Source organism: Tasmannia lanceolata, unplaced genomic scaffold (assembly GCF_043159265.1).
Source record: "Tasmannia lanceolata isolate RefF3 unplaced genomic scaffold, GAP_Taslan_0.1 ptg000015l, whole genome shotgun sequence".
Classification (NCBI taxonomy): Eukaryota; Viridiplantae; Streptophyta; class Magnoliopsida; order Canellales; family Winteraceae; genus Tasmannia; species Tasmannia lanceolata.
The window spans coordinates 16,217,049-16,227,701 of NW_027518692.1; the positions used below are offsets into that span (position 1 = coordinate 16,217,049).

Below are 10,653 nucleotides of genomic sequence, written 5' to 3' on the forward strand. Positions count from 1 at the left end.
GATGGAGAAATTATATGGTGCCCGACCGTGAAGTCTAGTTTGATCCAACAGCAGATCACTTTTTAAGTCACTCGCTGTTGTATAAGATATAAGGGCAGTACTTTTATTGTACCGCCCATAGTTGACTTCACCACAGCCGGGCACCATATAAAATCTCCCACAAGACGTATAAATGATGTGACATCACATAGTTTATACTTACGAGATTTTATATGGTGTCTATTGTTATGGTCCTGCATGTATTTTCAGAAAGTAACATACGATCTACTTCTTCGGATGATTCAAACCGTTCATTTGTTGGGCCACAATGTAAATAGGTTGGGCCCCAAAAAATCATTTACAGGATGATCCTAACCCTCTGATCTTTAGATAGATGATATTATTTAATCTTTTATACTTTAACACTCCCCCTCACGTGTGCTAATCTTTTTAGGTTTGGGATACACGGCACATGTAGCCCTCTCTTTCGGTTGGCCATTACATGCGGATTTTTAATATCAAGGAAGTTTGAACCCACGACCTTTCCTCTGATACCATGTAAAACGAACCAATTACTCCAAAAGCTTAACTCGTTGGAGATGGCGTTATTTAATCTTGTTTTATACTTTAACACTCCCCAGTCCTCCTCACATCTGCCCTTCTTTTTAGGGTTGGCCTACACTTCACTACGGAAACCTGTAAGGATCGGAGGATTAGGATCATAGTTGACTGATAAAGTAGTAAAATGAGAGGTTAGACGCATGAATTTGTATTATAGCTACTGCCTCATATATAAATTTGTAATTTGTATTGTGGGCAACTACCAGCTCTTATGTAAATTTGTAGTTCTTTTTCTTTTTCTTATTAGTAAAGGTATCATCATTTCTTTCAAATAAGAGGGGTAGCATCAGATTTGATGGGGATTATTACCCCATGAATGCGTATTACAGCCTTACAGGCATTGTTTCAATTATATATGCATGCAGAATGCTGATGACACAGCCTTTTCTCGTGCTTTTCTTCCTTTTTTTGGTAGATTTATCCGACTGTTAGGCCAGGTTTGGCAGCCATGAATTTTTTTTTCCGTGGAATATTAGTTTGTTCCGGGGTGGGAGGGGCAAGAACGGCGGGGGAGGAAGAGAGTGAGAAGTGACTCAGAAACAGGGAAAAGAAAAACATTACTCAAAATAGAGTTTTTTTATTTATTATCTTTTAGCTGCTTATCGTGCTTTTATTCTATCATACAAAAAATGTAGAGAAATGTAAATTCTTTAGCCCCTGTTTGGGTTACAAGAAAAACATTTCAGATGGAAATTTTTTTTGATTTTTTTTCTTTCTACAATTTAGAGGGAAATGATACGACTTTGGTTAATTTAGAAGGATATCATCATAAATGGAAGGTCCCTCTAGAAAAGAATTGAATACGATTGGTCCAAGATATCTCTTTTCATGTGTAAATAAGGAAATGATATCAGCACAACCATGTTATAATAATTGCACAAATGCAGCTTGAAATTTCATTTTTAATTGGATTGTCAAAGTTTTTTTGGGAATGGTAATAACCTTTTCCAGCTCTTTAGATAATAAAAGAAAAGGAGAAAAGCTGTTAGTGCAAATATCAAAACATGGTTGTGCTGATAACATTTCCCTTTTAAAAATACCGCTATATATTTATTCCCCACAACAATATTGCTATAATATCACAATATTTTTACGATTTTTCTTAATTTATATTTTTTTTGTATTTTTCCGATATACCCCAAACAATAAAAATAAAAATTATTGTCCCAAAATTTTTCCTTGAGGAGAAATTCCGAAGAACAATATTTGCAACTAAGATCCTAAGTAGTTCAAGGGCTTGGCCTAACGTGTTCACTACTGAGGGTTTTGGTGCATTGGTTAGAGGACTAACATTTAGTGTCAAGACCAACCCTGAAAGTCACAGGTTCTAAGATCGAATTAGCGTGGTGAAGTGTTGCGATCCTATGACGTCTAAGGGCCTAGCAAAAAGTGCTCCAATCAGTTCTAAGGCTTTTAGCATATTGGTTAGGTGCACAACAAAAAAATATAGGGAATAAATAACTATGTCCAACATGTTCATGTTTTTGTATGATTTTCAAGAAAGATCACCAACCCATCCATGCATATGACACAATAAAGCTTTACACACCTGTAATTTTAGGTTGCTCTCCCAACTCCCAAGAAAGGAAACGGACAGTGTGAAAGGAACATCACAATCAGCTTAAGGCCAGAGGCCGCAGGACAAATTGTAGAAGCTTTCAATTGGATGAAAGACAAGAGGAACTAATGAGAAAAATCCCAGCCTCCAGAACAAGACAACGGGAGCAAAGGTGATTCCAACTGTTCATTACATTCAGTAATTAAACCTAGAAGGTTCATTTATTAAAGAAAACGTGTGAGAGAAAAGGAAAAAAAAACATCTTTCAAATTCTCGTTAAGGTCCCGTGTAGAAAACCAAACAACCATCCGAGCCATGGAAACAGACCAAGAGAGGGCTCACCGAGAAGTTAATGCTTGGGTTCCTCATTGAATACTTCAGTGTTGCAAACTGGACATGCCTGAAAGAAAGGAGACAACATCAGGGATGGCATAAGAATTAAGAGATGTTTTAATAGATTTAAGTAAATGCTTAAGCTAACCTTGTTGATGCTAAGCCATCTGCTCACACAGGTGGCATGATAGATGTGCTTACACGGGAGAGTTATTTGCCGGTCCCCTCTTTTATAGTCCATCTGGCAAATCACACACCTGTTACCAAAAACAGAGCAGAAAATTCTTACACATGATTGTCCCAGAACCACGAAAGCATAATTTTTGCAGGATAATGGGTTAGATTAGGCATCGTTGGTCATTTCAAAAGAAAATTAGGCATCATTGGACATGCTAAATTTTCTAAACATATAATTACTAAAGAGCAGAAGAATACTGACATTTCCAGTGAAAAGTATGAAAGAATAGAAATAGGGAAACAACAAATCAATTGCAGGAGAAAATGTGTTTACAGATCAGATGTAATAGGCATGCAATACCAAAGCTGGTTGATGGAATTTTTAAAAGAATTCCATGTGCTTTGTTGGGTAGCAGTTCTGTTGTTTATATACTTTCCAATGAATAAAACCTTTATTAGAAAGACAAAAATAAGCTACAAAAGACCAAAAAGTTGTCAAAAAAGAAAGAAAAGTGAAATAAGCTCAAGGCAGATTAAAGGTAGAGAAATGAAAACAAGATTCGTAAAGAATGCACCACATTACAGAAACAAATAATCAAGCAATCTGCCTCAGATCACCACCCCGGTGGAACTGCAAGATTAAAACTTCTGTGTAAGGATATTAAAATAAGTTGATGGACACACTTAACTGCCAGTGATTTATTAACCCTTCTAAATTTATAGTATGTATTTAAAAATTTTACTCGACAGAACGATTGAAACCCATTACATATACAAACTGTTATGCATTAACTATAAGAGTTTTCTTTCATGCGCGAAAGCACGTAGACAATGAATCCAGGACAGTTTCTTATCAATAAACAATCAATTGCCTGCTATAGCAATTTTCGTCGGAGAGGCAAGTTTTCAACACCAGCTGCCAGATTTTTCACTTTCCTTCAGAGGATTTCTTGCCTAGTTTAAATTCCGCATATCAATAACAAGCAATTTTCTGCAAGCATGTAGTCCGACAGATGCAACCTACGGCAGCAACGTATGTTATGCATCAAGAATAAATACAGAAACACATTTTACCTTTTTCTTTCGGGATTTCATTTCAATTTTTTTTAAATGGATTTCGATTCATTTTTATGGTATTGAATTTTTATTCTATGATGGATGTCATTTTTATGGTATTTTCATTTTTATTACTGAAAACAATGCCTATTTGAAAATCTATCCAAAAGATGGTTTATTAGATACCTGTAAGTTAAAGTATACAATGGATAAATTTCATGGATCGAATACTGAGATAGGCATCTCAAAACATTATTATATTTTTTCAGGCGTACTTCGCAAGGTCAACTTAAATGAAGAAAGCACATGTGAAGCCCACAAGTTACCGTTCATGTCGAGTCTTTTTTCTGGAAAAGAAACTATATTTGTACTTCGACATTGGAAGTGAAGAAATGACTTCTGCGGAAAGACCTCGGCTGTGAGTTGCAACTGCTTCACCCAAATCCAATAATTCCTGCATATCAAAACTAGTTTTAGTTAATCGAACAAATATATGAGCTCTGAAGGACAAAAAACTTACAAGCACTGAGAATGAAAACCAGAGTTTCATCAAATAATTCACTATGAAGCTGTTGATCCTCATCAATATCTTTACATAGCTTTTATGTGTACGTTTTAGGTTACTAATCACAAGTTTGAATGAGGCCTATCATAATGAGTGATCCGGTGGTAACTATAATAATTACTTTGAAGTGTAACTAAGGGACTCCACCTTCTATAATAGTTAGAGAGAAAAGAAGTGTGCATAGCTTTATATGGCTTTTAAGTGTATGTTTTAGGTTACTGGTGACAAGTTAGGATTAGACCCATCATCATAATAAGTGCTCTGGTGGCAACTACAAAATATGATTTTATAATATGCAGTTCATTATATGTTATAATAAACATGATATTTTTTTTTTTCTATTTTCTGCTGTTCATTATTCAATTTTCTAATCAAAACATCCAATTTCTCAGCCAAAAAATTCGCAATCATCCAATATTCATTTGACATGGAAATGTGTCATCTTATTTTTTTAATATGGAAATGTGTCACCCTTGATCAATCCAATTTAGCAGACTACAGAACCAAATTAATCTCCTACCCCCATGCCCTAAGATCAACACCAACCTAAGCTGTGTAAATTTGCTCTAGCAGTCAAGCCTACCTTAACAGATCCATCGCAACATCACTCCCCTCAATACCCTAGATCCCTACAAAGAGTGGGAAATTCCATAAACAACATGCTTCCCCTATAACAGTGCCACACACCACTGCCTTTACCAATTGTTAACCGATCAAATGCATTTATATATTCAACAATGGGAATGATATAGCATGAGATGCGCCCTAAATGAGAAATCACGGGACATAAGGGTCCAAGGGCTCTGTTGTGAAGATGTCGCCTAAAAATAGTATAACTAAGTTGGTAGAAATGGAAGGTCAGAAAAGCAATGCTCCATGTTAGACGAGTTATCGGACCGGGGGTATACTAGTCATTTCATTAGGGAACTTTACACTTATATATAAATCATAAGAGGGCCCAATTAACTCTCTCAATTTTCTCCATCTCTCTTTCTCATCTATCTCGCTCAAGATTTTTCCTTCTCCATCATCAATATGGTATCAGAGCCCTAGGATTCTTACGCTCCCTCAACTTTTCTCCTTCTCCATCATCAACATGGTATTAGAGCCCTAGGGTTCTTATGTTCTCATCCACTTTTTCTTTTCTCCCACTTTCTCATTCTTCTCTTCGAAACTTCAAAAATAAATTTAAAAAGCTACTGTTCACGTACTGCTACAACACCGCGCGAATAGTGCCACTATAGTATGCATGAACAGTATCGTTGCACAGTTCACGGAAACAGAAACCCTAGTTTTCTAGGGTTGTCTGATGGCACTAAATAGTACATCTGGTGAACGTCGTCTTGATGTCGTAAGCCTCCACCTTCTCCATTTTGATCCCATAAGTCTTCGATTTGTCTGTACGTTCTTCATTTGGCCCTAAAAGTCTGGATATAGGGCTAGTTTGGTGCGTTGATCAGTTTTGAATGGTGTTTTGTTGGAGTCTATATTATTTGGAGGCTAGACATCCCCTATCTTCATCTCTTTTTCTTTGGATGAGTCATATGAAGTGACTAGTTTGGTTGCCCGTGGTTGTGATTGGTAACTTGTGTTTATTTGAGGACAATGATTTTATGGCTGCTCAGTTGGTTCGAGTGATTCAGAGGCCTATCAGAGTTGAGGGTTAAAGTGAGCCTTCTGTTGAGTGCTTGGCCCAAGCTAATTAGTTGGGTAGTGGTACATGGTGGTCGATCTGCCCGTGGTAATGGTAGTCGTGGAACCCGCTTTTGCGCTCACTATTGTATGGGGGGGCACTCAATTAATTATTGCTATGATATGCATCCAAAGTTACAGCCTCCTACATATGTTAATCATGCTTCAGTTGTTGACTCTGAGAGTTTCGTACTTCCATCATCTGGTCCGATTGAGAGCGGCATGATTCTATGATGGTATCTCATGTTGAATATGATGAATTCTTGCGATTGAAGGACAATGGCAAGCAAACAACTGCCACTTTGGCCCAACAAGGTAGCACTTCATCTTGCTTTCTTACTATTACTGCTTCTGGGGCTTGGCTAATTGATTCAGGAGCTTTCAATCATATGACTAGTAAATCTGACATTCTTTCTTCCTTTCAGTCATATTTTTCTCCGGGCCATAGTGTCAATTTGGCTGAAGGGACTGCCTCTCCTATTTTAGGTGTTGGTGTAGCCTTCCTTCACTCAAACTTTTCTTTATCATTAGTTTTTGTGTACCAAAGTTTCCTTTTAATTTGCTATAAGTTAGTCAATTAACCAAAAATCTAAACTGTTTTGTCTCCTTTTTCCCTTCTAATCGTGTTTTTCAAGATCTCAAGACTGGGAAGAAGATTGGTTTGGGTCGTGAGGTAGATAGTCTTTATTACCTCAATCTTGGCAACGACGGTGCAGCATTACGGAGCTTTGTTGACTCCTGTCAATGGCATTGCCATTTGAGCCATCGCCCCAGTTGAGAAGCTTCGGAAGTCTGTTTTGGTTTCCACTCCAGTCCATTCGGTTCAGTGTGAGACCTAAGTTGGGAAAATACCATCACGTGTCTTTTCCCTCTAGAGTCATTAATCGTGTTTCTTATCCAGTCCATTCGTTTCAGTATGAGTCCTGTGAGTAGGGAAAACACCATCACATGTCTTTTTCCTCTAGAGTCGTTAATCGTGTTTCTCATCCATTTCAGTTAGTCCATTTTAATGAATGGTTTGGGGTCCTTGTTGAACTCCGTCTTTATTTGATTTTAAATATTTCCTTATCTTTGTTGATGCTTATTCCAAAATGACTTGGTTAATTTTAAGAAAAGATCGGTCAGACCAGAAGTTTTCTCTGCCTTTCGTTCATTTTATTCGGAAATTTATAATCAATTTAGGTGCTCTATTGAATGATTGCATACCGATAATGCCAGGGAGTATTTATATATGTGTAATGGATTTCATCACTTCTTGGAGTCTCATAGCATCGTTCATCAGTCCTATTGTGCCTAGAACTCCTAACAAAATGATGTGGCAGAGAGAAAAATTCGATATCTTCTTGATATGGCTCGCACTCTTATGTTACAGATGAAGGAGCACAAACCTTATTAGGGTGATGCTGACCTCACAGGTTGCTTCCTTGGGAATCGTCTTCCCTCGTCAGTCTTATTTGATTAGACTCCGTTCTCTTGGTTGTACGCTTCGGGTAATCCCTTTCTCTTGCTCCTACGTGTCTTTGATTTTAAATGTTTTGTTCACAAATTAGCCTCTGACCTTGACAAGTTGGATCCTCGTGCGGAAAAACACATCTTCCATAGTTATTCCCGTACACAGAAGGGCTATAAGTGCTACAGCCCTACCTTAAGGAAGACATTCATTTTGGCAAATGTTACCTTCTTTGAGCCTACTTCATACTTTTCTTACTCTACAACTGACTTTATTCGAGACTCTGGACTCCCTCTTCCTCTTCATTTGGTTCCTTTAAATGCTCCAGCTTCTCAATTGCAGGTTTACACTCGTAGACCCCGTCAGGATTTGCAGCATACCCATGAGGCATCTCCTCCACCCGACCAACCGACTTTCCAGTTCGACGGGTCTTCATCAAGTAACCAGTCCACTGATCCTCCTAGTTTTGTGCTTCCTACTTCTCCTACTGCTTCACGTATCACAACACATCCCATTTCCCATTTCATTTCTTATAATCATATCTCACCCTTATATCATACATTTGCTTTTGCTTTGTCTTTTATTGTTGTGCCTAAGTATGTTGTAGAGGCTTTAGTTTATCCAGGTTGGCATGCTGCCATGGAAGCTGAGATGGACGCTATTTGCTCAAATGGCATTTGGCAGTTCATCTCTTCGTCTCTCTTCCCTCTAGTGCTTAACGTGTTCTGATCCCTTTAGCGATCAACAGAGGCTGGCCCTTGTATCAATTGGATGTCAAGAATGCCTTTCTGCATGGTGACCTTATTGAGGAGGTATATATGGAGCAACCTCTTGGTTATGTTGCTCAGAGGGAGATGCGATCGTCAGTGTGTCGTCTTCATAAAGCTATACGTGGGCTGAAACAATCTCCTCGAGATAGTTATGTGCTTTGGCATGGAGCAATGTACAGTGGATCACTCTGTGTTTAGTTCCCAGTCTGATGCCGGGTACGTCTTCCATAATGTATGTGAATGATATTGTCACTACGAGAAATGATAACATAAGCATACAGAAGCTGAAGACCATCCTTCAGAAAGAGTTTTGCACCAAAGACTTAGGTCATCTTAGGTACTTTCTTGGGATTGAAGTGGCTTATTCTCGTAGTAGACTTTCCTTATCCTAGAGAAAAAATGTGATATGTGCTAGATATATGAGAAAAAACAGGTTCCTTGGGGATGAACATGCCCATGCACCCTGATGTAAAGCTATATCCAGATCAGGGAGACTTATTAGAAAATCCTGGCAGCTATAGGAGGCTAGTTGGTAGATTAACCTACTTGAAGGTCATACGTCCTCATATTTCCTAATATTTCCTTTGCAGTATAAGTGGTCAATCAGTTCATGAGCTCACCACGCACTTCTCACTAGGCTGCAGTTATTCACATAATTATGTACTTGAAGAATACTCCTGGGAAAGGCTTGCTTTTTTAGGAAACATGGCCATATGAAGCTAAAGGGATTCACTGATGCAGATTGGGCCGAATCTCCAGCAGATAAGACTTCAACTAGGGATATTGCACCTTTGTTGGGGAGAATTTAGTGTCATGGCGAAGTAAGAAGCAAGACATGGTAGCTAGATCAAGTGTAGAAGCGTAGTATCGAGCCATGACACACACATGTGGGGAGCTGAAATGGCTACGGTCCCTCTTATCTGAGATGGGTATTTTCTCCTCATCTCCAACGTCGTTCTATTGTGATAATAAAGCAGCGGTCCATATGTGTTGTTTTAGGCAACGACCCTACGAGCCGAGAATTGGATTTTGGTGTGCCTCAAATCAAGTATTGCATTAGAGGACTAAGTACAATGAAGTGGATTACGACTTCATTCGCGAGAAGAATCAGAAGGGTGAAATATGCATTGTATTTACTAGTTTAGGAGATCAGCTATGTTTTCCAAACCATTAGAAAGAGCAAATTTGAGTGATATTTGTAACAAGATGGGGATGTATGATATTTACACTCCAGCTTGGGGGTGTTAGATGAGTTTTCGATCTGTGGGTATCCTGGTAATTTCACTAGGGAACTGTACACTTATATATAAATCGTATTGGTAAGAGGGTCTGATTAACTCTCTCTCTCTCTCTCTCTCTCTCTCTCTCTCTCTCTCTCTCTCAACTTTTCTCCATCTCCATCATCAACACTCCACATTTAAGTCATTTTCAGCCAGAGCAGCTAATACTTATTGACAATGTGTCCGTAAATGTTATTAACCAGAACTGCAAAGAAAGGTAAAGATGCAGTTCTTAGTGGGTTGCTATGCCTTATTCGTTCTGTCCATGTGCCACACCGACAAAAATGTTCATGCCCAAGTTTGGATATTTTGTATATAGGGCGTCATAAGTTTATAACAAGAGAGTATAGAAGAATCCACTTCTTCAGCATCTGTAGGTGTGCTCAATAAAAAATGCAAAGGCGGAAGGGCTTAGCATCACTTGAAATCAAGGTTTCAAGCAATTAAATTTAAGCGGGTCCTAACCAGCTCCACAGTAAGCCCTTATAAATAGCTAGAACTTGGTTCAGTCAATAACAAGGATGTATTCAAATACTCTTTATATGCAATGTAATCAAGATAAGCTTCTCCAGTACACAAAATGCAGATTCTAGTCAAAGTCCACATCAAAGAATTTGCTTACAAACAAGACTTCTGGAGTCCTAGTAGCGAGAGGTCACAAAAAGTACTCCATTTTAGCATATTCTTTAAGTTTCTTAGCATGCAATGCAATAGCAGTGCAAAAAAAAATAAAGGAAGATACGATAAAGCCAATGTAGCAGACAGACCTCATAAGTCATATTGTCAGGGTCAATATTGTCTTGCCAAATGACCTGCATCCATCCAAAAAAATTGCTTAGTATGATGAGAATATTTATGCATCCAACCTTCCAAATAACTGCAATTATATGCATTTACATCACTTTGCAAATAATTTGACAGGCAAAATTTAGAATAAAAAAAAATTATGTGACAGTTATACCCATTGAATAGAAGACTTTTTTTCATGGAAGACAACTGCTAGCAAGTAACAACTACTTATATCCATGAGACCCAAGTCCACCTTGTTTCAACTTTCTCTTACCTCAAAACTTTAGTAAATTAGTCACAACATTAATATCCACGAGAGCCAAGTCCACTTTATGCCAAATGACTTTTTCCTTAAAAATCAGTTGGCTTGAGAAAAATCTATT

The 10,653-nt window shown here is 38.0% G+C and overlaps 1 protein-coding gene across 1 annotated transcript; it reads right to left on the minus strand.

Moving 5' to 3' along the window:
* Nucleotides 1-2,246: 2,246 nt before the first annotated feature.
* On the minus strand, nt 2,247-10,435 carry LOC143892566 (E3 ubiquitin-protein ligase BIG BROTHER-like). Its single transcript, XM_077397284.1, has 4 exons — nt 10,249-10,435; nt 4,051-4,178; nt 2,640-2,748; nt 2,247-2,558 (listed from the first exon to the last, which is right to left on the minus strand). The coding sequence occupies exons 1-4, from the start codon at nt 10,372-10,374 to the stop codon at nt 2,508-2,510; spliced, it is 414 nt and encodes a 137-aa protein (XP_077253399.1). The 5' UTR covers nt 10,375-10,435; the 3' UTR covers nt 2,247-2,507.
* Between the last annotated feature and the right edge of the window lie 218 nt (nt 10,436-10,653).

Bases quoted from the DNA above. Each gene is read 5' to 3' on its own strand.
- LOC143892566 (XM_077397284.1), bottom strand. From the start codon at position 10,374: ATGCATATAATTGCAGTTATTTGGAAGGTTGGATGCATAAATATTCTC. The intron at 2,749-4,050 runs GTAACTTGTGGG...TTTTGGTAACAG, and splicing joins AAAAAGACTCGACATGAACG to GTGTGTGATTTGCCAGATGG. The intron at 2,559-2,639 runs GTTAGCTTAAGC...CCTTTCTTTCAG, and splicing joins GATGGCTTAGCATCAACAAG to GCATGTCCAGTTTGCAACAC.